Consider the following 27,603-nt stretch of genomic DNA (forward strand, 5'->3'; position numbering starts at 1 on the left):
GGTTGCTTATTATTGGGCATTTTTTTCTGTCAATCGCCGTTTTTGGGATTGGTGGATGGGACTTGAGGCCAGCTGTCCCTGTGATTGACTGTTGCTGCCGCCGATAGGCTTGGCTGCACATTTTGTTTTCTGAATCGCGCAGGAATACCTAATAGGGCCATCAACATGCATTTGCATGTTGATGGCACTAAGGTTCAGGGGGTTGGATGCGCATTTTCGGCCCCTTACTGAATAAGGGGTAACGCTAGCGCAGGGGTCGGGAACCCATGGCTCGCGAGCCAGATATGGCTCTTTTGAGGGCTGCATCTGGCTCGCAGACAAGTGTCGCCATACTTCGCGGTTCCCCGCTGACCCAGCTGCTCCCCGGTCCTCCGCCGCCCGGGCTTAAAATGCTGTCAGCCCGGGCGGAACGCGGCAGGACAGCTGGAGTCAGCGGCACCGGCGTGCTCTCTTCTCCCCCCCCCCCCCCCCCGCGGCCCGGAAGAGGAAGTGGAGAGCATCGGGTGCCTGCGCGGGAAGAAGAGACCACACTAGCGTGGTCTCTTCTTCCGCGCAGGCACCCGATGCTCACCACTTCCTCTTCCGGGCCGCGGGGGGGAGGAGAAGAGAGCACGCCGACTGGAGTCATCCGGGTGCCTGCGCGGGAGTCATCGGGTGTCAGCCGGGTGCCAGCGCTGGAGTCATCGGGTGCCTGCGCGGGTCTTCCCGCGCAGGCACCCGATGCTCTCCACTTCCTCTTCCGGGCCGCGGGAAGAAGAGAGCACGCCGGTGCTCTCTTCTTCCCGCGGCCCGGAAGAGGAAGTGGAGAGCATCGGGTGCCTGCGCGGGAAGACCCGCGCAGGCACGCTAGTGTCCGACGGGAAGAAGACTGCAGCGCGGCTCGGAGGAAAATGAAAATCTTCAACCGCGGCCGATGGGACTCCGCCTTCGCCTCCGCGAGGGCTGAAAATGAAGGAGGTTAGCGTTGGGAGGTGGCTGCTGCTGCCGCGAGTTCCCGGGGGAGGGGGAGAGAGAAAGTGAATGAATGAGCGAGCAAGCATGTGTGTTTGAGATCCTGTGTGTGTGAGTGAGAGATTGCATGTATGTGAATGATTGAGAGCCTGTATATGTGAAAGAGAGTATGTCTGTGATTGAGATCCTGCCTGTGAGAGAGAGAGCATGAATGTAAGTTTACCATTGGGAACCTGTATGTGTAAGTTTGTAATTGAAAACCTGTTTGTTTGAAAGAGTATGTGTGTATGATTGAGATCCTTTGTGTGTGAGAGAGATCATGTGTATGTATGATTAAGAGCCTGTGTGTATAAGTAAGAGAGAGATCATGTGTGTCTGTGTCTGATTGACAGCTGGTTTAGGTGATGGAGCATGTGAGTATGTGATTGAGAGCCTGTGTTTAAATGAGAGAGAGAGACCATGTGTGTCTGTGTGATTGAGAGCTGATTTAGGTGAGGGAGCATGTGAGTATGTGATTGAGAGCCTGTGTTTAAATGAGAGAGAGAGACCATGTGTGTATGTGTGTGATTGAGAGCTGATTTAGGTGAGGGAGCATGTGAGTATGTGATTGAGAGCCTGTGTGTAAATGAGAGAAAGAGAGGACATGTTTGTAAGCATGTGAATGAGAGTCTGTGTGTGAGAGAAAAAGACAGCATGTATTTATGTGATTGAAAGCCTGTGTGTGTGTAAGCGTGAAAAGATAGACAGCATGTGTGTAAATGTGTAATTAAGAGCCTATATAAGTGAGAGAGAAAAAACATTTGTATATGTGAGTGACTGAGAGCATGTGTGTATAGGTGTGTCATTGAGAGCCAGTGTGAGAGAGAGCGCTGGTATGTGACTGAGAGAGGAGAAAGTTCCAAGCAAACCACCCCACCTCCTGCTAATTCAGAACAATCTCAGGACACCTGGTTATCAAACGTTCCCAGGTATGCAGAGCAAAAAAATTTTTGTATCCTTATTATTTTTCATTACTGGATCTTTGTGTCTGCTATTTTGAAATATTTTGTTGGTATCTGGAAATGTTTTATATGAGTTTTTAATTATTGGATATTCCACTCATCAGCTGTTTCGAAATATGTTCTTTTTGTTAGTACAGTTTTACTGCTGATGATTTTATATTTCTTGATTTGTTTTATAAGGATGTGTGATGTTTCTTTTTTCCTTTGTTACACTGCATACAGAGACTCTGGCTTGTTGCAGTTTCCAATTCAGTTTTTGTCTGCATGCTTCTTGTTATGCGTTTTGGTCTCTTTATTCTATGTTAGGTGAGGGACAGCACGTGATTCAGGTGAGGTTTTCTGCTGGCGTGTAGTTTCTGTGTAGGACTCTATAGCAGCCTGACTTGGTCCGTTTTCCTAATAGGAGATGTATTGGTGTCTTAAGGCCTGGTGTAATATTTTCAGAGACTTATTGTACTTTAAAAGTGTGATCTTACATAAAATGCACACATTTACTTGTATTTAGTTTTAAACATATTGTATGGCTCTCATGGAATTACATTTTAAAATATGTGGCGTTTATGGCTCTCTCAGCCAAAAAGGTTCCTGACCCCTGCGCTAGCGTGTCGAAAATGCACGTCCAATAGAAGGTTAACAGTGCACTCCGTTGGAGCGCACTGTTAACCTGGCAGATACAGTACAGTGCGCTCCGTTGGAGCGCACTGTACTGTATCGGCCAATAATGTTGAAGTTGGGCATATGAAAAAAACAGTTTATCAGACAACCCAAAACAACCCTGCAATTCTTCAAAGGAGAGTAAATAACCCTCTACCTCTAACAAATGTATTTATTTATTTAGAAATGTTTTTATACCGGTGTTAGTGTGTACATAACAAAATGTTAGAAAATACAAATTAACAGGAGAATAAACAATTTGGGATCGGGGAGCACGCATAGAAAGGAAGAAATACAGGTCAACCGGTGAGAGGTTCTTAAAATACGTTATAAATGGTTGTTAACTTATGTTTTTTAGATTAGCATAGGTAACTATTGGTACATATCATGCTAAATAATATTGACAATGCTTATTGTTATATACATTATGTACAAAAGAGAAAAGATTAGAAACATAGAAATGACGGCAGAAGAAGACCAATCGGCCCATCCAGTCTGCCCAGCAAGCTTCACACTTCTTTCCTTTCATACTTATATATTTCTTTTGGCTCTTAGCAACCCTTGGTTCTATTTCCCTTTCACTCCCACCATTAATGCAGAGAGCAGTGATGGAGCTGCATCCAAGTGAAATATCAAGCTTGATTAGTTAGGGGTAGTAACCACCGCAACAAGCAAGCTACACCCACACTTATTTGTTTACCCAGACTATGTTATTCAGCCCTTATTGGTTTTTCTTCTCCCCTGCCGTTGAAGCAGAGAGCTATGCTGGATAAGCGTGAACTATTAGTTTTACTTCTCCACTGCCGTTGAAGCAGAGAGCTATGCTGGATAAGCGTGAAGTATTAGTTTTTCTTCTCCCCTGCCGTTGAAGCAGAGAGCTATGCTTGATATGCATTGAAAGTGAAGTATGCATTGAAAGCCACATTAACTATCAACAAATATTGAATAAGCCTAATAATTGGTAATACCTATAGCCTATGAACTCTCCGCTAATTTTACATACTCTTACCCACCCATGTTTTTTTTTGTTTTGTTTGTTTGTTTTTTAATTTGGAGATGGCAGCCCTCCATCCTTCCGCTCCGTGAAAGTGGAACACCAACCACTGGCCACTGGCATCCCGCTCCGTGAATACCTCTGTGGCTACTGCCACTCCATGCAGTGTTTTGCTGCCTCCTCTTTATACACGTCCTCTAGACCTGATGGATCCACAATGTTTATCCCACGCCCCTTTGAAGTCCTTCACAGTTTTGGACTTCACCACTTCCTCCGGAAGGGCATTCCAGGCATCCACCACTCTCTCCGTGAAGAAATACTTATATAGTTATAGTTTAGTTATAGTTATACTTATATATAGACATATAAGACTTTGTTGTGCCATGTATATTTTGTTCTTATGTTTATGTTTAGCCATGTATTTTTTGCTCTTATGTTTAAATGTTACTCAAAAAGTTATACAATATGTTACTCAAAAAAGTTCTTTGTTATATGTAATTGCCCACAAGCAAGCTTATTCAACTGTTCTCTGTAAACCGATTTGATTTACATATAATGTAAGAAGATCGGTATATAAAAACCATAAATAAATAAATAAATAAATACTTCCTGACATTGGTTCTTAGTCTTCCTCCCTGCAGCCTCAGCTCGTGACCCCTGGTTCTGCTGATTTTTTTCTGACGGAAAAGGTTTGTCGTTGTCTTTGGATCGTTAAAGTTTTTCAAGTATCTGAAGGTCTGATTACTGGGTCCAGTGGTATTAGCTGTGTAAATAACCAAGTTTTTAGTTTCTAAATTTGAAATGACAGGGTTCGAGACGGAGTATTGATGGCAGGGAGTTCCAATGTGAGGGGCCTGCGATCGTGAGGGCACGTTCTCTTGTGGCGGTTAGGTGTGCTGTTTTAAGGGAGGGCACATGAAGAGAACCTTTGTTGATTGTTCTTGTGGGACGATTCGGGTGCGCGGATGTGAAAGGAAGGTCGAGCCAGTTGGAGTGGTGGGAGTAAATGGCTTTGTGGATGACATGAGACAGTAACGTGATCCCCTTGTTCAGAAATTGGTGAAACCCAGTGGAATCCATACCTGTTTTAAAATCTAAATTTCCCTGAATTGGCAAGAAGGGGGAGCGGCTGGGTATTTAAACCCAGCCGCTACTCTGGCCAGACACCTCAACAACGAGTCTCTGCCTAGTGCAGTACATGTTGCCCCTCGTTCCTGCATTCTGGTCTGCCTTGTTCCAGAGTTCCAGCCTTGCTGTTTAGGATTGTGGACCCTTGCGTTTGGGGTGAGGTTGATGCAATCTATGTGGGAGACCCTGTAAGTCCTCACTGCCAACTGGCAAAGTAGACGGTATAGAGACTGAACTGGAGCTTCACCTGTACCAGCTCCTTTCCCCTCGGGTTGAGTCTGGGTTCTGGGGGCTGGCAGGACAGGAGGCAGTCTCCGGGGCACAGATAGAAGAGAAGATCTGGGGTCAGGCAAGGTTAATGAGAATCCAGGGTATGGTCAGTACCAGTAATCTGTTCAAGAGTAGAAATGTGATAGCTAGGGTGAAGCTGCAGAGATAAAGGTAGACTTAGCAAGGTGGAAGAGATGAAGACAAGGCGAAAGAGATTAAGACTGGAACAGGCAGTAATTAGCACTTCAAGCTGAAGTCGACCTGTTGCTGAGGCGATGCTGCATTGCACAGCTGGAGTTTAAATATCCAGTCATGTGATGTCATCCAAAGGCACTGGCAAGTGCTGTTCCTGCCACAGGGCCTTCATAGGTTAGTGTGTGCCATGTGCATGTACCTAGGGAGAGGTTCTGGTGGTTGATGGAGGTATCCGGCCACAAAGAGGAAGGTGTTGTTATGGCTGGATGAGGCAGGTCACGGGGCTGCCTCTTCAGGGTCCGAGGCTTAGGTTTGTATGGGAATTGTTTGTGGAACTCTTTTACCAGAAGTGGTTTCTTGAGGTTGGTATCCTCTGGTCCAATGTGCATCTGTGTGATAAGGTACCTGTTCCATCGCCTCCATGAATCTAAGGTTTCTTGTACCTTGAACTGTATGTCTTTGGCAGTTACTTCCATAAGTGTGGGAGGCTTTCTGGAGGGCCAAGAAAGCATCAGCAGTTTTAATGAGATGTGAAATACATTATGCATTCTCAATGTAATGGGAAGCTTTAGCTGGTATGTTGCAGGCCCCACTTGACGTTGAATCGGGTAAGGTACAATGAATCGGGGTGCCAGATGGCGCAAAGGGACCTGAAGGTGTAAGTGCTTAGCTATACAAGATTGCCTACTTTGAATTGTGGTGCTGGTCGATGTCAGGTGTTCATGTACTTCTTGGCCCGAATGGCTGCTCCTGAGTAGTTGTTTGGTGTGAGTCCAAAGGTAGAGGAGTTTTTTGGCGTTGAGACAGGCTGCTGGCAGCCAATGATTAAAGGTAGCTATAGCGGTCCTCGTGGATGTTTCTCATACGCAATCTGGAATGGAGAGGAACCAGTGGCACTGCTCACCTGGTTGTTGTGTGAAAATTCCACCCAAGGTAGCAGGATGCCCAGTCATCTTGCCTTCTGTTTGTTTGACATAGAGCTGGAGGAAGGACTTGATTCTCTCGGTCTACCCATTGATAAGCTGTGGTGAAAGCCAGAGAGATGCCAAACTTCTGGCAGAGAGCCTTCAAGTAGCAGGGCATAACTTGGATGCCTCTATCAGACAGAATGTGAGAAGGTAGGTTGTGTAACCAGAAGACATGTTGGATGAATAGACGGGCCAGTTCAGCAGCTGAGGGTAGCCCAGTAAGGGATACAAAATGAGCCATTTTCAAGAATCTATCCACTATGATCCATGTTGCAGTGAAGCCATAGAAGAGAGGGAGATCCACAATAAAGTCTGTAGATATGTAGGTCCAGGGATGTCTGGGGGCTGGCAACGACTGTAACAACTTGCAGGGTTAGGCACAAATAGCATAGCTTTGCACACAGGTTGGACAGGAATCCATGTAGTCTTTAACATCTTTCTTGACCTGTGGCTACCAGTAGTAGTGGTGTTGAAGGATGTCAAGAGTTCAGGATACTCCAGGATGGGAGTCATGCACCCCCTTCAAAACTTTTTCCGGAGCCTTTTGGGACAACTGTCTTCCCAGGAAGAACAGTAGTGGTGGAAGCAAGGATGATCTTTGCAGGATCAATGATATGTCAGGGGTGCTTCCCTGGCTCCAGCAGCATTCCCCTCAATTCGACTGGGCCACCCTGCAACTCACTCGCTGGAGTCGGCACTGCCACGAGTTGTGTCTGGAGCATGTTGAACTCCCTGCTCTGCTTATCCTTGGTCACCACACTTAACGGGTCTTCCTCAGCAATACAGCGACTTCAAGGACGTGTTCTCCAAAAAGAGAGCAGAGACACTGCTGCCCCATAGGGAGAACAACTGTGGAATCGAGTTGCTACCCGACACCAAACCCCCACGGGGTAGGGTCTACCCCTTGTCTCTCCCTGAGACCAAGGCCATGTCAGACTATATCAAGGAAAACCTAGAGAGGGCCTTCATTCAACGGTCCTCATCCCGGGTGGGAGCCGGTTTCTTCTTTGTGGCCAAAAAAGATGAATCACTTAGGCCCTGTATCGACTACCACCGGTTAAACGCCATCACCAGAAAAAATTGGTATCCCCTACCATTAATCTTTGAACTTTTTGATCGGCTCCAAGGAGCTAGGATCTTTACAAAATTAGACCTCTGGGGAGTTGATTCAGATTTAAACCTTGTGATGAATGGAAGACAGCATTCAACACTCGGAATGAACATTGACTACTTAGTAATGCCCTTCGGCTATGTAATGCCCTGGCCGTCTTCCAAAAGATGAATGAGATCCTCCAGGATCTACTCTACGTCTTTGTCGTTTGTATACCTTGGCTACATTCTCATATTCTCCAAGAACCTCTGCTCCCAATGTCACGACATGAGTCTGTTTCCACAGCGACTGCAAGAAAACAACCTATATGCTAAAGATAAGTGCTTGTTCGAAAGGGAGAGTCTACCCTTTCTGGGGTATATCATATCCTGGGAGGGATTCCATATGGACCTTGAGACAGTTAAGAGCATCCAGTAGTACTGCGTGCTTTTCAAAAGTTTCTGGGCTTTGCCAACTATTATCGTCACTTTGTTGCAAATTACTCCACTCTAGGGGCACTTCTCACTGCTCTTACTCACAAAGGAGCTAACAGGAAGGATTGGCCCTCCCAAAGCTGTAGTGGCTTTTCAAGAACTTAAGGCTACTTTCTTACGAAATCCAGCCTTCACCACCTGGATCCTACATGCCCATTCATTCTGGAAGTGGACGCCTCCACCGTGGGTGTAGGGAGTGCGTGCTAATCAAGTATTCGACTAAGAGGGTTCTCCACTCTTGCTTGTTCTCAAAACGTTTTCATCGGCAGAGCACAACTATGGCATCAGCAACAAAACTTCTAGCAATCAAGTTGGTGCTAGAAGGTGCCCAGAACCGTATCACTATATATATCTATATCTATATATCATCTATATCTCTCTCTTTGGGGTGCAGGCAGAAGAGAAAATCCGGGATCAGGCTGAGGTCAGCGTCAGGCAAGGGTAACGAGAGTCCAGACTATGGTCAATACCAGTAATCCGTCCAAGTGTTCCAATCTATGTGAATGGGTTCGGATGTGGACCCTTGGTCCAGAGGGTACTCACCAAGGATCAGCCTTGAAGAGCTCTTCTCCGGAAGGGGGAGTAGAGTAGTCCCGGCGGACGTCAAGGCGGGCAGCAAGCAACACAGAGTCCAAGTCCGGGCAGGGTCAAGGCGGGCGGCAGGCAAACAGAGAGTCCCAATCCAGGCAGGGTCAAGGCAGGCAACAGGCAAACACAGAGTCCAAATCCAGGCAGGGTCAAGGCAGGCGGCAGGCAAACACAGAGTCCAAATCCAGGCAGGGTCAAGGCAGGTGGCAGGCAAACACAAGGTCCAAATCCAGGCAGGGTCAAGGCAGCACCAACAGAGAAGCACAGAGAGCAGCCACTCTGGAACCTTGTTGCAAGGCATCTGCTAGGTCCCAGGGAGAGGTTTAAATCTCCCTGGGTGATGACATCATCTTCCGGGGCCGGCCCGACCCCCACGCCATGGCCCCTTTAAGAGGCGGGGTTTGCTGCACTCTCTTTGACGCTGCAGTGCCGACGCCGGAGAAGTTGTGCCGCGGTCCGCGCGCCGAGGGAAGGCCCCGCTCTGCCACACGGAAGAAGGTAGGGGGTCCTGGCCGGGAGCTACCTCGGCCAGGAGTCACAACACCAAGGGTAGAGATGTGTCCAGCCAGGGGATCCCCATGAACTGGCAAAATTGTGAGCGCTGTGTCCAACAGGATGGTAGAAAGACTGTACTGATGCACCTGTATCGAGGAAGGCTTGGAGATCCAACTGGGTTTCCCAAAGGAAAGGCATATCGGCACCAAGATTTGAGGAGAGGAGTATGGTCTACCTAGGGTGTCCTCTTCCACCAGTCCTAGATCCTGGATTTTCCTGGCTTGGCTGGGCATCAGGTCACAAAATGCCCAGAGGCGGCACAGTATAGGCAAAAGTGTGGTGGAAGGGTTTCTGTTTGCTGAAGATGTCTACATAGGTTGCATACTGAGGTGGCAGGCCAGGAAATTCTGGGGTTACTGCTTGGGTAAGGGGAACAACAGGGAAGACCTTAGAAAGGCATTGTTCATGACAAAGAGGGCTCCATCGGGTGATCTGTAAAGTTCCCCAACTGATGCAGGGTTGATGCTGCATGAGTCAAAGTAAGCCTAAGATAACTCTATTGACAGAAAATACATACAGACTGATCTGTTCTCCGTGGAGGTGACTGTCTGCATAGAGAGCAGCATAGTGGCCATCATGCATGCCTTAAATTGGCTCCATGATGGGAACCTCCAGGGCAGGAATGCTGCAGTGAGGTCACATGGCTGGGTATTTAAATCCAGCTGCAACTCTGGCCAGATGCTTCAGCAACGGATCTTCTGCCTAGTGCTGTATGTGCTGCTCCTTGTTCCAGTGTTCCTGCATTACAGTTGGCTTTGTTTCTAAGTTCCAGCCTTGCCTTTCCTAGCCTGTCTTGTTCAACCTTGCCTTGCCCAACTTGTCTCAACCAGTGTCTCCTCGTTTGTCCTCATCCATCTTTCGGCCTGATCTGCTGGTACTGACCTCTTGCTTTGGACCTATGCTTGCCCACTGCCTGGACGTGATCACTGCTTGGACTTGACTTCACTTGCCTGCTGCCTGGACTTGACCATTGCCTTGGACCAGATTACCCTTGCTTGCTGCTTGTCCTGACCTTTAGCCTGTTCCTGATACCTCGTCTGCTGCCTGTTCTGACCCCAGTGTGCCTTGGCTCTTGCTCTCTCCACTGCCTTAGGGATCCACCTAAATCCTACTGACCGCCAGAACCCATGGGCTCAACCTGCAGGGGAGGCAGCTGGTATAGGTAAAGCTCCAGTCTATCCTGCTTCAGGGTGTGTTCACCAGCAGACAGCGTAGTCTTCGTAGGTTCACCTACAAGGCTGCGCCAACTGTACCTCAGCACCAAGGACTCACACTCATGCCACTCATCACAGCCATTATCTATACCTCAAATTCTCCCTTAAGGATGGGCTTCAAAGATTCCTTTACTTTGTGGGACATATTTTACCTAGAATCCTTAAATCCATCTGCTTAAATCCCCTCTCCTTTCCTTCGGATAGAACTGGATGAGTACTTGCTCCTTACTTTTCTTTTCGTTTCAGCCCATACTACTGGATTATATTTAAAAACTCTTTTTCCCTGATAGTGCAGGAAAACAGCTAGAGCACTCAGATAAGAAAGATCTTAAACAAGGTTTTTTTTCCTTCAAGATAAACCCAAGGATGAATGAGCTATCTTCACTGAGAAGCAAGGGAAATTCATCTCTCCAAAAACTAGAAAAAGGGCACCCACTATAGCATGAGAAAAGAAGATGCCTCCTCTCTCTCCAAAGTCCAATGAGGCCTCATGTCAGGGATGTGTGTGCCAAAAAGTTCTCATGTGTAACAAAGTCTACAAATTTGTGCGCAATGTTCTTTGAAACACCAATCTAGTTTCTTTTTCTTGTGCGTGCTGTATTTTTCTGTGTGTGTTCAATGCTTTCATTGGTTAGTATACTAAACCTAGAACTAAACCATTGTGGGTTATGCTTGAGCAAATAGTTTGTTCCACTCCTACGCTCATGTACCACCATATGTCCTTTCTGCAAGAGGACCTATTTATGTTCCTGGTAAGGATCCAATGGGTCCTTTACAAGTTAGACACCCACATGTGGCAGAAACCACCTCCCCCTCCCATCTGGCTATCAGATGTTACTGTCCCTGTATTAGAACACTCTACTAAGGATCTATTCATACCCCTCAGGCCCTCCCACCTGGAGGTTCTGGATTGGGTAAGAGGGTTTCCCAGTTGGTGGCCCTCATTGCCTGCATTGCTTCTCACCAGGTGCAGATGGCATAATATCTGTATGACTGCTTGCGCCAAATTCAGGAGGTTGCCTCGCAGCTTCCTGAGCCAATATCTGCAGAGGCACAGCAGTTGCTGGTGGAAGCTAGGGGACTGCATGAAACATCTCACGAGGTCATCTTATGAGGTGTTTGATTCAGTGTCCTGCGCCTCTGCAACAGTGATTGCCACATGGTGCTTGGCAAGGCTTAAGATGTCTGGCTTGAGGGAGGACATTCATGAAAAGTTGGCGGACGCCCCTTGTTCTAGACTCACCTCTTTGGGGATAAGGGGTAAGCTGCAGTCAGTCACCGCAAGGACCAGGCTACTGCAATGCACTCCCTATCTTAACCTTACCAGTCACACCAATGCAGGAGGCAGCCTTATTACTCTTTCTCCAGGCGTCTTTACTTCCAGCATCAGTGTTGCTGTTTTCAGCCTTCCTGCTCACACTACCGGCCTTGTTAGTCTCAGCAGTATTCTTCTCAACCTCCTCCTGCTCGTTCCCAAGGAGCTGCACATCCTTGTTCAAGGGATCAGGGCTCTCGTCAGGGTCCACAGCCTGTCCTGCCTAACCTCTCTTCTTTTTGATAGTTCTGCTTTGCTTCCAAATCCCTTTCTTACCCATACCAGTGGGAGAGCGTTTGATGCACTTTTCAGAGGCATGTGTGATCTCACCTCGGACTGTTGGGTTCTAAGTATTGTATACAGAGGCTATTTCATCAATTTCTTCAGTAGGCCTCCACCTGCTCCTCCAGATACTTTTCAGTGCTCTCCAACTTAACTGCCCATCCTTTGTCAGGAACTTCAGCATCTCCTGCTCATGGGTGTGGTGGAACATGTCACCCAGTCAATGGGGCACTGGCTTCTACTTCCGCTTCTTTCTGGTTCCCAAAAGGATGGGGAATCTCTGCCCCATTCTGGATCTGAGAGCACTCAATTGCTTCATCTGCTACGAGAATTCCACTTGATGTCTCTGGCATCCATTTTTCCTCTGCTGAGGCTTGACAATTGGCTCACTTCCTTCAACCTCAAGGATGCATATAATCACATTGCAATTCACCCATCATATCTTCACTATCTGCGCTTCATCGTCTAGGATCTACATTTCCAGTTCAAGGTTCTCCCCTTTGGCCTCTCCACTATTCCCAGGGTGTTCACCAAATGCTTGCTGTTGTGGCAGCCCATCTTCACAACAGGGACATCCTGGTGTTTCCCTACCTGAACGATTGGCTGGTGATAAGTCCCTCTCAGGGTCTAGCATCATCTCATGTGGCGCATGTGGTCTCTACTGCCTGGGATTCATCATCAACTTCCCAAAGTCTCATCTGTGTCCAACCAGGCACCTGGAGTTTGACGCTCTCCTGGATATGACATCTTTCCGATTTTTTTTTCTTCTGCCTCTCCACTGTGGCATGGACCTCTGTGACCTCTTCTTCTGCCTAAGGAACTGTCATTCTCTACCTGCTCGACTGTTCCTTAAGCTCCTGGACCTCATGGCATCTATGATTGCTGTCATTCCCCCCCTTCACCTCTACATACACCTTTTTCAATGGCACCTCAGGCTGCACTGGAACCAATTCCTTCAGCCTGTCTCCCACAAGCTCCCTGTTCCTCATCCTCTCTTTCCAGGACTTTCCTGTTGGCTCGCATACGATTGTCTCTTCTCTGGGAGGAGCATTCTTATGCCTCCAGTGGCTGTCCTTCTGTTGACAGATGCCTCCCTGTTGGGTGGGGGAGTACATTGTCAACACCTAACTATGCAAGGTACCTGGACACCATTGGAGAAGTGCCTTCACATCAATCTGCTGGAACTCAGGGCAGTTCGCAAAGCGCTCCTCACCTTCAAACCATGGCTCCTTCGCCAGTCTGTCCAGGTCCATTTAGACAATGTGGTAATCATGTACTATCTGAACAAGCAGGGCGGGACTGGCTCCCTGCCATTATGTGCAGAGGCGCTGCTCATCTGGTGAAGAGCCCTTCCTCGAGGGATTCGCCTCTCAGTGGTCTACCTGCCGGGGAAGTCAAATGCCCTTGTGGATGCCCTTAGTCATTGCCTGCAAGCCCACGAATGGCAGCTGCTCCCAGATGTTGCCAATCATCTCTCTCATCTCTCTCGGCCTTCCTCAGGTGGATCGTTTGCCTCTCCAATGAAGCATCAACTGCCCTGTTTCTGTTCAAAGTTCCTGGCTCCAGAGGCGCTGTCACAGGATGTGTTTACCATTTCCTGGTCCTGTCAGCTCCTTTTACACTTTCTCCCCTTTGCCTCTTATAGCCAAAGCCCTTCTCAAGTGTGTGTGGATGGGACGTGGGTAATCTTCATCGCTCCGAACTTGGCCTCATCAGGCCTGATTTCCTTGGCTGCGCCACCTATTAGTGGAACCACCAGTCCTCCTTCCATGCCTTGCAGATATTCTCACCCAAGACGGGGGTGTCTTCTTCTCCAACACCGATCTGGGCCATCTCAGGCTAACAGCATGGCCCCTGCAGGGGTGTTGACTACTTTTCCAGATCTACCTCCGCACATCCAGAACATTGTGCTGGCAGCCAGGAAACCTTCTACTTGACATTCGTTCTCCTGCAAATGGAGTCAATTCTCCTCATGGTATTCTTCTCACTGGGTGGTCGCTACCACCTGACCTACTTCTCTGCTGCTCCTATTATATCCTTCATCTCTCTGACTCTGGATTTCAGACCTCTTCAGTAGGAGTATATTTGGAAGCCATTGCAGCTCAATCATGTTCCTGTTCAAGATTGTCCAGTTTCCCAGCAACTGGTTATATCCCAATTCATGAAAGGCCTTTTCAACATCAAATCTCCTTGTCCCTGTTTCCTCGTTCAGTGGGACCTCTCTTTTGTCCTGGTCTGCCTTGCTCATCCTCATTTTGAACCTCTGGGCACTGCTTCACCTAACTTCCTGGCTTGGAAAGCAATCTTCCTCATTGGGATTACCTCGGCCTGCTGCATCAGGAAGCTGCAAGCGTTGGTCATCTATCCTCCAAATGTGCAGTTTTTTCTAGACAAGATTGTTCTCTGGATTCATCCTTGTTTCCTGCCCAAGGTGGTCTCCAAGTTTTGCCTCCAACAGTCCGCTTCTTTGCCTGCCTTTACACCACTGCAACATGCTATTCCAGAAGAGGCACACACTGGACTGTGTTTGTGCTCTAGGGATCTGTCGTCAGCACATCCAGGCAGTGTTCTCAGCTGTTTGCGAATGACCCTAACAGGTCCGGCTCTCCTGTTCTCAAACACACTCTCTCAATGGTTTATTACTTTCATTCATTTTTGCAATTCTACTCTTCGCTCACTCTTCTCCTGGTCATGTCAAAGCCCACCAGGTGCGAGCTGGGCCACTAGTGCTGCTTTTCCTAGGTTCTGTACCTATCCTTGGTGTCTGTAAGGTGGGTACGTGGTCTTCCTTCCATACTTTCGCAGAACCACTATTGCCTTCACGAGGCTTCTGGCTCCTCTTTTGCCTCTGTTGACCTTGGTGCCTTTCCTTAAGGGGCCCTGGATTCTCTTCTTTGTCCTTCCCTAAAAGGACTCTGCACTATCTCCTGTGCGTCTCAGTTTGGGGGTCCCATCTGTGACTGATTTCCCGTTTGTCCTCAGGAAAAGCGAAGTTGCTCACTTGTCACAGGTGTTTTCTGTTATCAGGACAATCAGTCACATTTTGCCATCCTCCCTAGCACTTGTTTCTGCTCTGGTTCCTTTCTGGGTGTCTTTGTGCTTTCTTCTCAGCCTTCATATTAACTGAGGAGGGAGGAGAATGCAGCGTCTAACAGCATTGAATGATGACCTACTAGTTTGTTATTGATCGTGCCTGACCCGATGTCGGATGACTTATCCCACTGTCCACGGAAGACACCTTTTATAGGTGAGCAATTTCACTTTTACACGCTGGTGAGACCTCCCAGCTTCACCTAAATGGAGTTTCTGTTAGAAGTGACATCTTCCTGCCAGAGGGTCCTTCTCCTACTAATTTACAGAGAGAGAGATTTTTAAGTCTGATACCCTGATACCCTTTAGTGGCAATAGGGGACCAAAGGCCTGTGCGTCCACTCTAAACCCTAGGTGGGCGAGCACCAGTGATGGATCCTGCTGAGAGACAGCGAGGGCAGACGATGTATCCAGTTTAACTTGTGAAGTATGATTTAGACTTGAGCAGAGTGGGGAGGCTTTTGGATTCCCCCCTCCCACTGCGATTGCAGGGCTGAGAACCAGCTTGATCCCACTGACTTTTCCCCCAGAAATATCAATAAACTGAGAATGGGAGACCCCAGCCAGATCTGCACACAAACACCAAGGGACCAGCACTGGCTGGGTGTCTGAGGAAGAAGATGAACTAAGGTAGGATTTCTGCAGTAAAGTTGGGGACCCCTCCACTAGGATTCCTGGACAGCCGCTGGGAGAATTTGTGCATTAAATATCACCATGGGCTCTACCCAGAGGTCTGAATAAAGGACACTTACCTATAGAGAAAAGTCATAAATGTACCATCAGTCAGATGTAAATCCACACTGCTGGGCAATGAACTTTATGATTACTAATCAGTAAACTTATTTAACATCCAAAGGGGTTGATGCAATAATGTTCGCGGAAAGCAAGCACTGACTTTTCAGCGCCCACTTTCTTAACGCATGCATGGCGCCCGCAAGGCAATATGTAAATTAGGGGGGTCGCTTGGGCGACCTTAGCGCCTCCCAGCTAACACAACCCACCGTGGCTGCTGATTATGAAGACTGACGCCGATAAACTTGGCGTCTGTTTTCATAACCCGCCTGTCTGGCAGTAATGAAAACGGCCGCCGAGTTAACCAGTGTCGGTCTTCATAACTCGGCGGTCTGCCTAGTTATTTATTTATTTATTTACTTTGAAAACTGTTTTTCTGTACTTTTTTAATGTGCTCAGCTATTAACACCTGCTCCAGGCAGCGATAAATGTGCATCTGGAACGCACATTTATCTTTTTGCATGCGGAGTGAATGAGTAATAGGCTCTTTCACATGCATTTGTATGTGATGAGCGCTATCTTATTCACTCCGCATCGGATGCGCGTTAAATAAGCACTAATCCCCCTATTGCATTAGGGGGTGGATTAGCGCCTATTTATCCCGTGTGCGACTGTGGGTCATACAGTGCGCTCAGCTGAGCGTACTGTATTGCATCGGCCCCAAAGCCTGGTCCTGTTTATTCATTACAGCCTTTCACCTCATAGAAAGCATCTACAGTACTACACACTGGGAACCTTTCAAACATGGTGCTGGGCCACAAGCGAGAGCTTAACCCCATAAAAGAATCTCTCCCTCCTCCCCAGGGATCGAGAGTCAAGCATGGGATGGAATTGCTAGCTGGAGTAGCTCCTAAAGATATACATTTATGTACCTGGAAGGCTTAATTACATCTTAAAAAAAAAAAAAGCAATGTAGATTATAAAGAGCAATGGCCCAAACTCTGTCTGGAATACCGTGACACAGAGTTTATGCCTGAGCTGCCACAGGAAACTGGTGTCCCTGGTCTCTGGCTATTTCTCAGCTTGGTTTGCAAGGAGTCCTGGCAGTGAATTGATCTTGGATTTGTGTCAAGTCTGGGAGGCGCTGCTATGTACTGGATCTGGATTAGAATTGGCAGGGACCAGATGTGTATTGTTACTGGGTCAGATCTGGGAGGCTTTGGCTGTGTATGGGCTCTGGGTCAGGTCCAGGAAGTCCCAGGTGTGTACTGATACTGGGTCAGGGCCAAGAGGACCTAGCTGTGTATAGGCTCTAGGTCAGATCTTGGAGGTCCCAGGCCAGGTCCAGGAAGACCTGGCTCTGTACTGGTACTAGATCAGAGCCAGGAGATCCCAGGTGTGTATGTTGGGTCCAGGAGGTCCAGGTTGGGTACTGGTACTTGATCAGGTCTGGAATGTGCTGGGGTGTACGAGTCTGTGTCAGGACAGTCCCAGGTGAGTAAGGCTCTGGGTCTGGTCTGGGAGATCTTGGATCTGCACTGCTACTACCTCAGATCCAGGAGGTGCTGGGTGTGTATGGATCTGAGTTGGGTCCAGGAGGTCCGGAAGCGTACTGGTACTAGATCAGGTCAGGGATAGGTCCAGTGTGTATAAAACTGGGTCGAGTTCAGAAGGTCTGGGTATACACTAGTAGTCTATCAAGGCTGGGAAGTGCAGAGTATGTAGTTATCTGGCTCAGTCCTGGATGTCCACTGGTAGTATATCAAGTCCGGGAGCTGCCCAGTATGTACAAATTTGGGTCGGGTCGAGGAGGTGCTGGGTGTGTACGGATCTGAGTTGGTCCGGGAGATCTCGGAAGTGTACTGGTAGTAGATTAGGTCTGGGCTGTGTACGAGTCTGGGTTAAATCTGGAAGGTCTCGAGTGTGCACCGGTACTAAATCAGGTACGGGAGGTGCCGAGTATGTGCGAATCTGGGTCGGGTCCAAGGGGTGCTGTGTGTGTACGGATCTGAGATCCCGGAAGTGTACTGGTAGTAGATTAGGTCCGAGATATGTCGGGTGTGTTACGAGTCTGGGTTAAATCTGGAAGGTCCCGAGTGTGCACCGGTACTATATCAGGTACGGGAGGTGCCGAGTATGTGCGAATCTGGGTCGGGTCCAGGGGGTGCTGGGTGTGTACGGATCTGAGTTGCGTCTGGGAGGTCCCGGGTGTGTAAGGCTCTGGTTCTGGCCTTGCACTAGTACTAGTACTAGATCAGGGTCGAGCCCGGCTGCTCGCTGTGAGAGGCTCCACTTCCGCTTTCCTAGCACTGGCGCCAGAGGTCCCGCGCTGCAGCTCGCACGCTGTCTCTTTAAGAGTCTCGCACTGCCACCAGCGACTCCTCCCGGGTCAAAGCAGGCTCAGCCCCGGATCCGGACCCCGAGCCAGGCAGCGTGGGAAAAGTGAGATCCGGGACGGGAAGTTTGTTCTCTGCTGAGGATTTCTCTTCTCTCTTCTGCTTCCTTCAGCTGGCGGCGACCTGAGAGGGAGGGGGAAACGCCGAGAGAAATCCCCAGCAGTGACTTCCTCCCCCGCCCCCCCCGGATGAGACATGCAGGGTGAGTGGGGATTGGGGAGAGTGTGCTGAGAAAATGACCCAGCAGTGACCTCCTCCGGATGAGACATGCAGGTGAGTGGGGGATTGGGGAGAGTGTGCTGAGAAAATGACCCCAGCAGTGACCTCCTCCGGAATGAGACATGCAGGGTTGAGTGGGGATTGGAGAGAGTGTGCTGAGAGAATGAACCCAGCAGTGACCTCCTCCGGATGAGACATGCAGGGTGAGTGGGGATTGGGGAGAGTGTGCTGAGAAAATGACCCAGCAGGACGACTCCGGATGAGACATGCAGGGTGAGTGGGGATTGGGGAGAGTGTGCTGAGAAAATGACCCCAGCAGTGACCTCCTCCGGATGAGACATGCAGGGTGAGTGGGGGTTAGGGGGCAATGTGCTGAGAGAATGACCCCAGCAGTGACCTCCTCCGGATGAGAATGACCCCAGCAGTGACCTCCACCGGATGAGATATGCAGGGTGAGTGGGGATTGGGGAGAGTGTGCTGAGAGAATGACCCCAGCAGTGACCTCCTCCGGATGAGACATGCAGGGTGAGTGGGGGTTAGGGGGCAATGTGCTGAGAGAATGACCCCAGCAGTGACCTCCTCCGGATGAGAATGACCCCAGCAGTGACCTCCACCGGATGAGATATGCAGGGTGAGTGGGGATTGGGGAGAGTGGCTGAGAGAATGACCCCAGCAGTGACCTCCTCCGGATGAGACCATGCAGGGTGAGTGGGGGTTAGGGGGCAATGTGCTGAGAGAATGACCCAGCAGTGACCTCCTCCGGATGAGACATGCAGGGTGAGTGGGGATTGGGGAGAGTGTGCTGAGAGAATGACCCCAGCAGTGACCTCCTCCGGATGAGACATGCAGGGTGAGTGGGGGTTAGGGGGCAATGTGCTGAGAGAATGACCCAGCAGTGAACCTCCTCTGGATGAGACATGCAGGGTGAGTGGGGATTGGGGAGAGTGTGCTGAGAGAATGACCCCAGCAGTGACCTCCTCCGGATGAGACATGCAGGGTGAGTGGGGAGTGGGGAGAGTGTGCTGAGAGAATGACCCCAGCAGTGACCTCCTCCGGATGAGACATGCAGGGTGAGTGGGGAGAGTGTGCTGAGAAAATGACCCCAGCAGTGACGACCTCCGGATGAGACATGCAGGGTGAGTGGGGGTTAGGGGGCAATGTGCTGAGAGAATGACCCCAGCAGTGACCTCCTCTGGATGAGACATGCAGGGTGAGTGGGGATTGGGGAGAGTGTGCTGAGAGAATGACCCCAGCAGTGACCTCCTCCGGATGAGACATGCAGGGTGAGTGGGGAGTGGGGAGAGTGGTGCTGAGAGAATGACCCCAGCAGTGACCTCCTCCGGATGAGACATGAAGGGTGAGTGGGGAGAGTGTGCTGAGAAAATGACCCCAGCAGTGACGACCTCCGGATGAGACATGCAGGGTGAGTGGGGAGTGGGGAGATTGTGCTGAGAAATGACCCCAGCAGTGATCTCCTCCGGATGAGACATGCAGGGGGAGTGGGGAGAGTGTGCTGAGAAAATGACCCCAGCAGTGATCTCCTCCGGATGAGACATGCAGGGTGAGTGGGGGTTAGGGGGCAATGTGCTGAGAGAATGACCCCAGCAGTTAATCCCTCCCACCCCGATGGGTCATGCAGGGTGAGTGGGAATGCGGGGGTGTTCAGTCCCCTCCCGACAGTGACATCCCCCTCCCATGGGGAGCAGTGCCCTCTCACCTCACCCTGCATAAGTCATGCAGGGTGATTGGGACTTGGAGGGGGGTCAGTATGCTGAGAAACGTACCCCAGCAGTGACCCTCCTCCCCTCCTCTGGATGAGACATGCAGGGTGAGATGGGGCAATCTTCTGAGAGAAGTACCCCAGCAGTTACTCCTTCACCCCGATGAGCTTTGCAGGGTGAGTGGGAATATGGGGGGTAGGGGAGAGTTCTGTTTGCTGAGAGAAAGTACCTCACTAGTGACCCTTGGGGGTTAGACATGCAGGGTAGGGTGGGGGAATATGCAGCGAGGCTTATTTATAGCAGTGACCCTAGGGGTCCTAATGGGGGAGGGGAAAAGTGCTGGCAGCAGTGAAATCTGGGATCAGATATGAAGGGTAAAAGCAGCCTGACCGCATAACCAAGGGGAAATATTCTGACTGCTGAGGGAGGTGACTCAGCAGCCAGCCTGTGGTCAGAGTTGTAATAAGGAAGTGCCTTCAGGTCCATTCCTAAGCAGTGGCCTTTAGGGTCAGACATGCAGGGCAAGGGCTGCTTACTGGGGAAACCAGAGGGAAGATGTACTTGGAAGATATCCTAGAAGTGTCAAACAGGCATACAGGCCGATACAGCGTACAGGCTGTTTGGACGCGCTAGCTTTACCCTTATTCAGTAAGGGGTAATAGCGCATCGAAAACGCTCGTCCACCTCTTTCCCCCGCCCCCCCCCCCCGAAACTAATAGCGCCCACAACATGCAAATGGCATGTTGATGGTCCTATTAGTTATTCCCGCGCGATTCACTAAGTAAAATGTGCAGCCAAGCCGCACATTTTACTTTAAGAATTAGCGCCTACCCAAAGGTAGGCGTTAATTTCTGCTGGCGCCGATGAAGTGCACAGAAAAGCGTAAAACTGCTTTTCTGTGCACCCTCCGACTTAATATCATGGCAATATTAAGTCAGAGGTCCCAAAGTAAAAAATTAAATCAGCCGGTGGCTCACAGGTGAAAACCAGACGCTCAATTTTGCCGGCGTCCGGTTTCCAAAACCCGTGGCTGTCACTGGGTTTTGAGAACCGACACTGGCAAAATTGAGCGTTGGCTGTCAAACTTGCTGACAGCCGCCGCTCCTGTCAAAAAAGAGGCACTAGGGACCCGCTAGTGTCCTTAGCGTCTCTTTTACTGTGGGCCCTAATTGAATATTTTGTTTTAGTGAATCGCGTGCACAGGAGTGGCCTGTGCCCCCGCTCTCCTGTGAACTTTACTGTATCGGCCTGATAGTGAGGGCAGGCTGCTGGGGGCACCAGAAAGCTAGGGCACGATTCTTGGGGCCAGAAATGCAGTTTATGGAAATCTCGGAGTAATACCAGAATCGTGTTTCCCACTCTTGCTAAAATTTCCATGAATGTACCAATGACTGTAATGAGTGTTTGTTTCTGGATTCTGACCTTGAATTCCTCTGGATTTCAGTTGATCTGTGCCCAGTGGAGTGTACTGAGTGGTCAGGGGGCTGTTACAGTGACCCGATACAGGCTCACTGTGACCATTTACTGACCGCTGGAGACTGTTAAAGGTGCACCTTTTGTAGAAGTTTACTGATGGACTGAGAAAAAAGCAGGTTTAACTATTGATAATTACCTTTGAATGGAAATAACGTTACTAGGAGGTAGATCAAAATATGTTCCCATATGTATGCCAGAAAAATGTGAATGCTTTGGGGGGTTGTGATGTATTGTACCATTTTTAAGGAATTATCCACACATGCCTGTGTGCATATGTTTTCAGGGCCTCGCAGGTCACTTCTTGGATGTCTCTGCAATGGTGCATGCAGAAGGTGGAAAGGCTGGTGCTAGAGCTTGCTGTCTTTCTCCTGCTGATGTCGTATGCCGTTGGCACAGTCTGACTGCCTGGCAAGCTGCAACATGCCCAGGCCTCTGTGGACGAGTAGCAGAAGATGGAGGAGCCACTGGAGCTGGGGGGAGCGCAGGGGGAGGAAGGCTCGGTGGCGGCTGATGTCAGCTGTCACTTGGCAGACAACAGACTGAACCTGGACGTGTACCCGGACGGATGCAGCAGGTTCCTGGCACTGTACGAGAGTGGACGAGAGAAGCTCCTGCAGGTGGAGTTCCTGCGACTGAACTGCAGTGATGAACTTATTGGTGCTGTGGTGCAACTCCTTCCTTTCCTGACCAGCCTCAGGTCCCTCCTGCTGAAAGGTGAGCCAGAAGCTTTGTCCTTCAGTGTCATGGGGACCCGCTCATCCAGGGCACTGTTTTATTTGATTTGTATTCCTCTTTTTGACACGTCCGAGTGGATTACTCCTGTTGTTTGTTTTTAATGCTGATATTGCAGGAACTATTCATCCCACAAATGAATGTTGCAGTTGTCCAGAGGTGTGTGACAACCTACGTGGAAGGTGTGGGCAGGGCAAGGCAGGTTAAGAGGTGCTCTGTCATTCCAGTTAATGGCCAGAAGGTGTTCGTGTCTCTGTCTGACCTCAGCTGATTGTGGTGGATGAGGGAGGGAGGGACACTGAGTAATAGGGACCATCTGCTGCTATTCATTTATAGTGTTGTGCATATAGTGCTATCTGAGGCATAGGTAGCTAAGCCAATGCTGGAATATAACAAATGGATGACACAAGTCAAGGGAGGCTGGATGAGAGGATATTCCCAGGAATAAACACCCATTCTCTCTTAGTGTGTCCTTTACTCTTCTTTGGGCTATAAACTCCACCTGTCGAGCCTCAAATCTGAAATGGAAATATTTTTACTCCTTTAATTGTGGCTGCCAGGTTATTCCGGGCACTTGGTTTTTATTATTTGCAGTGTTATATACTTGCTAATATTTTAAGCTGTTAGTTGCCTGTATGAATGTCATAGTATGACAATTAAGGTTCGGATGACTGGTTTAAGACACATTTTTTTAAACGGTGCTAGAATTGTACGTACTAGGTATTTGCTACCAGTTAAGTTATGTCGGAGTAGAAATTCATCACTCAGAACAGAAGGCAAATATAAAAATTTGTGTGTGCAATGCTCCTGATGCAATTTACTGCCCATCCTCCCAACAGAGGTAAGCACAGATTGAGGCCAGAGCAAGGCAGATATCAGACCTGGCTAATTTATTTATGGTTATTTGGCAGCCACAGTTAGAGTGAAAATATTTCCATTTGAGATTTAAGACTCGTCAGGGGGAGCTTACAGCCCAAAAGGGAGTACAGAAAATGGGGGCTTATTCCTGGGAATATCCTGTCAACCATTTGTTAAATCTGAGCATTGGCTTAGCTATGTGCTCCTTAGATAACACTATAACAAACTGAATAGCCGAAGGTTGTTACACACTCACGAGCAGCCTCTTTCTGCCGGCTAAGATATGTAGATACACACTTATAGATATCTATTATTGCATCCACATAATGTCCAAAATCCTGTATGTAGAGAGAGAGATTATTATAGCAAGAGGGAGTTTTGCACCATTCGTACTGGATTCTGAGTAGGAGTGAGTTCCATTCGTGTAGGTCAGATGGAAGGATGAAGAAAAGCAAAGGTGCTCTATCTGTTCCTTCTCAGGGCTGACATGCATCAGAACCGATTCTGCATCTTTCTAGTTAATAGGCAGAGGGCTAACATTGTCTGAGATTATGTAATGAATGAGGACAGTGAGCTCCCACACTGAAATAAAAGAGGCCACTTGTTACAGATCTTATTTTTTTATATAGGGTTGTATGAGATGTACGTAATTTAAACCAGTATAAGGATGTAACAAATCGTTAACGCAAGTCTTAGAGATATACTGGGGAGAGGATGATGCCCAGCAGTGAAGATCCTCTCCTGCCATGCACACATTGTCCTACCATCTCCTTAGCTTTAGGTGCAGGGAATTCTTCCTAGCCACGGTTTCAGTATACAGAAAGATAACCAGTATACAGTATACAGAAAGATAACCCTCTTGCTATAATCTCTCTCTCTCTCTCTCTCTACCTACAGGATTTTGGACATTATGTGGATGCAATAATAGATATCTATAAGTGTGTATCTATGTATCTTAGCCGGCAGAAAGAGGCTGCTCATGAGTGTGTAACCCTGCTAGGTGTAACAACCTTCGGCTACTCAGTTTTATAGTGTTATCTAAGGAGTTATCCTACTCGGCCTCCCGGCCTCCACCATCAGGCCACTCCAGATCCTCCAAAGCTCCATGGCCAGAATCATAACAAACACCCGCAACACACAACACATCACTCCAATTTTAAAAGACCTGCACTGGCTGCCTATCTCCTTCCGTTCACAATACAAAACACTCACCATTCTTCACTGCTCATTATACCAACTCAAATCACACCTGGCTGGAAGAAATGCCTCGCTTCTGCACTTCCAACCGCCCCATAAGTGCTCATGCAGGTACCCTACACATTCCTTCCCTGAAGGCTGCGCATCTCTCCCTCACCAGAGAAAGGGCTCTCTCCATAGCTAGCACCTACCTCTGGAACTCCCTCCCCCCCTTCCATCCGAATAGAACCACTCAACAAATTCAAAAAAGGAGCCAAAACATGGCTCTTCAAGCAGGCATACCCCGACTCAACCAATACATAGACTTCTCCTAAATGTACCTTTCTAAGAATCTCCACTATCTGCCCTCCCCCCCCCTTGCTCTTCTCCTTTTCCATCTGTGCCCCTACCCTCCCCACCTGGAACTTTGCTGCACTTCATAACCCCTGTACCACTTTCTCATTGTTAAAGATAAAGTTTTCTTAGTTTGTACAAAGTTTCTCTTTCTTTCTTTCTACCTTTTTCCTCCATAGCTATTTAGTTCTTTTATGTTATTATATATAATCTCAGAATGTTTTTATCTTACACCATTTGCGTTTAACTATGACATGTTATTCTGTTCATTGTATTTTCCTCCTTTCACTTCAATGTAAGCCGGTATGATGTGCCTCACGAATGTCGGCAAAGAAAAGTCTATAAATAAATAAATAAATAAATAACCAGGAGTTTCCAATCTAGGCATGCAGAAAGAGCAGCACTCGTAAGCTGACTGTGTTGGTAGTTTAGTTGTGCCTTTGCATCCCGACTTTTCCAGGGTTACAGAGGATACATACACAGCATTGCTCAGTGTTTCAGCTGCTTGTTAGCCGCAGACCCATTGGGCTTGCTTCAGATGGGACTTAGCATGGTTTCTCAGTTCCTCAGATCTTCCTGTTTTCCTTTCTCCCTTCAGGTGGCATCATCAGAAACGAAGCAGGAGTTTGCCAGCGAGGCATACTAAGATCTCTGCCACCAGATTTTGGGGACCTCACCTGCCTTACCCACCTGGATCTGAGTTTTAACAACTTTTTGGCCCTCCCAGACTGTGTCACAGAGCTTGCCAACCTGGGCATGCTCTTGTTGTGCCACAACCAGCTGTTGGGGCTGCCCGAAAGCATTGGCAGGCTGAGGAAGCTCACCTTCCTCTCCGTCATGGCTAACCACCTCCAGGACCTGCCATGCAGCATTGGCCAGCTCGCAGCCCTGCAGGCATTCGATGCATCTGAGAACGCCCTGGAGTCCATCCCTGTGGAAATTGGGAACTTATGGAGCTGCATCGAGATGAATCTGTCGGGAAACCGGCTGACAGTTCTCCCGGACTCTCTGGGTAAGTGAGGAATGTGTATGTAATCCTGCTCTCATCATGGAGTCGTCGAGCACAGCTGCTGCACAGTCATTGTACAGATCCTCTCTCCTTATGTTCTTTATCATTCAGCTCTCATCCAGGAGACACTGGGCAAGGCTTCTCTCTCTACGCCTTCCTATCTGAATCTATCAGGGAGCCTGCGCACACAGAGTTCATCCCCGGGCAGGAGCAGGTGTGCAAGGAAGCCAGCCTTTGCCTGTAATGTGTGAATGAGACTCAGGCTCCTTGTCCCTCGGGACTGCTGGATAATTGTCTTTTTCTCTGCCGCACTTGCTTATTATATTCCTGCTTACCCACGGGGTTGGATCTCTTTGTTCTAACTTGCAGGCAATTTACTGTCCCTGCGGGAGCTGCATCTTCACAGCAACTGCCTGGTAAGTGTCCCGGCTTGTCTCGCCAGCCTTCCCAACCTGTCCAGACTGGGCCTACAGAACAACTGCCTTCGCTTTCTCCCTCCCGAGATCCAGAAGTGCCCCTTCGTGCAGCTGCGGGGCAACCCGCTGGGTCAGCCAGAGGACCTCGAACCCCAGCCACAAGGTAAGTGAGTTCTGTCCCCGGGCATAGGTAACTGCTGGGAGTGAGCGGAGTGCTCGCTATTTCTAGAATTAAAGAAAAGGCAAAAGTCCATGTGTAATTTCACAGGTGTCCTATAACTTAATGTGATTTTTTTTTTTTTTTTAATTTACAGATATTACATTACTGTATATTACCAGTTTTCACGGCTGGTTGACTTGAAGTAAGGAAAACCATTTTTTCCAAACATTTTAGAGTTTATCAGACCCAGCCTCGTCTCTAATATACAGCTTTTCAATCCTCCACACAGGGTAGCAATGTGATGTTCTTCTAAGCCAAGGTAAAGATGGTATTGGCAGGCATCACGTTAGATCCTCTCAGCCTTAATAAAGTGCCAGGGAGCATTTCATTTTAGTTTCTTTGTAATTCTGAGGCTAATTTTGAAAGCCTGAATACATAGCGATGTACGTTGGGAAGCTGCATTCAGCGTTCCTGGGAGTGGGTTAGGTCGGGGAGGAATATAATGCACATGGGTCGCATTTTCAACTCTTTGCGCAGAGGCGCAAAAATCCATGGTCCCACAGCAAGCTTGAATATGGAAGTACGTGCCTACTTTCTCTGAGAAACCGCACCACCCGCAGGCTGTGACTCGGCGCGATAGTTGAAATATTGCCCACTATAAGTAGCTCTTCCCAGAATTTCCTGATTTTAACTCTGTGCCGAATGCCATGAACAAGAGAACCTCCTCTCACACATTCGCACAGAGAGCCGGGTAAGGAGCCCTGTTCCGGGGTTGTAATAAATCCATGTAAGCCTGCAGAAGGGCACTCATTGCTGATTTCCAGGTGTACACAGTCTGAACTCCCTCCTACGTCGATGGCACGTCAGAGAAGTTTATATAGGCACTCTGTATCACGAGCTCAGCAGAAGTAGTCACAGGCCTGTTATGCAGAGAACCCACAACAGCATTAACGGTGTCTTAACTGAAGAGATGGAAAACAAAAAAAGAGTAGGAGGAATACCCAAATCCCTATTTCAGTAATGGTTTTAAATGAGTTTTCTGAATCATTCGTGCCAGTGTACAGATAATACTGTACCTTTTTTTTTCTTTCCTTAGAGCAGGGGTAGGGAACCTATGGCTCGCGAGCCAGATGTGGCTCTTTTGATGGCTGCATCTGGCTCGCAGAAAAATCTTTAATAAAAAAGTAAAAATCTTAAAACCCCCCACCCTCCCGAAAACCCCCCCACCCTCCCGAAAACCTGCCAAAAGTCCCTGGAGGTCCAGCGGGGGTCCAGGAGCGGTCCGGGAGCGATCTCCTGGACTTGGGCTGTCGGCTGCCAGTAGTCAAAATGGTGCCGACGGCCCTTTGCCCTCACTATGTCACTGGGGTCGACCAATGGCGGCGGTAGCCCCTGTGACATAGTGAGGGCAAAGGGCCGTCGGCGCCATTTTGACTACTGGCAGCCGACAGCCCAAGTCCAGGAGATCGCTCCTGGACCACCAGGGACTTTTGGCAGGTCTTGGTGGGGGGGGGGGGTCAGGAGGAGGGGGTTTGTAGTAAATTAATTTGGCAGGTCTTGGGGGG

The 27,603-nt window shown here is 48.8% G+C and overlaps 1 protein-coding gene across 2 annotated transcripts in view; it reads left to right on the forward strand.

Annotated features, from left to right (window-relative positions):
* Positions 1–17,732: 17,732 nt before the first annotated feature.
* PIDD1 (p53-induced death domain protein 1) overlaps positions 17,733–27,603 on the forward strand; it is a 59,196-nt gene continuing 49,325 nt past the window's right edge. For both annotated transcript variants that reach the window (XM_029582418.1, XM_029582419.1), the window contains exons 1-4: positions 17,733–18,119; positions 21,617–22,047; positions 25,052–25,465; positions 25,832–26,041. In XM_029582418.1, the coding sequence (XP_029438278.1) occupies positions 21,786–22,047; positions 25,052–25,465; positions 25,832–26,041 (886 nt within the window). In that variant the 5' untranslated portion in view covers positions 17,733–18,119; positions 21,617–21,785. The remainder of the gene's footprint in view (positions 18,120–21,616; positions 22,048–25,051; positions 25,466–25,831; positions 26,042–27,603) is intronic.

Source organism: Rhinatrema bivittatum, chromosome 17 (assembly GCF_901001135.1).
Source record: "Rhinatrema bivittatum chromosome 17, aRhiBiv1.1, whole genome shotgun sequence".
Classification (NCBI taxonomy): Eukaryota; Metazoa; Chordata; class Amphibia; order Gymnophiona; family Rhinatrematidae; genus Rhinatrema; species Rhinatrema bivittatum.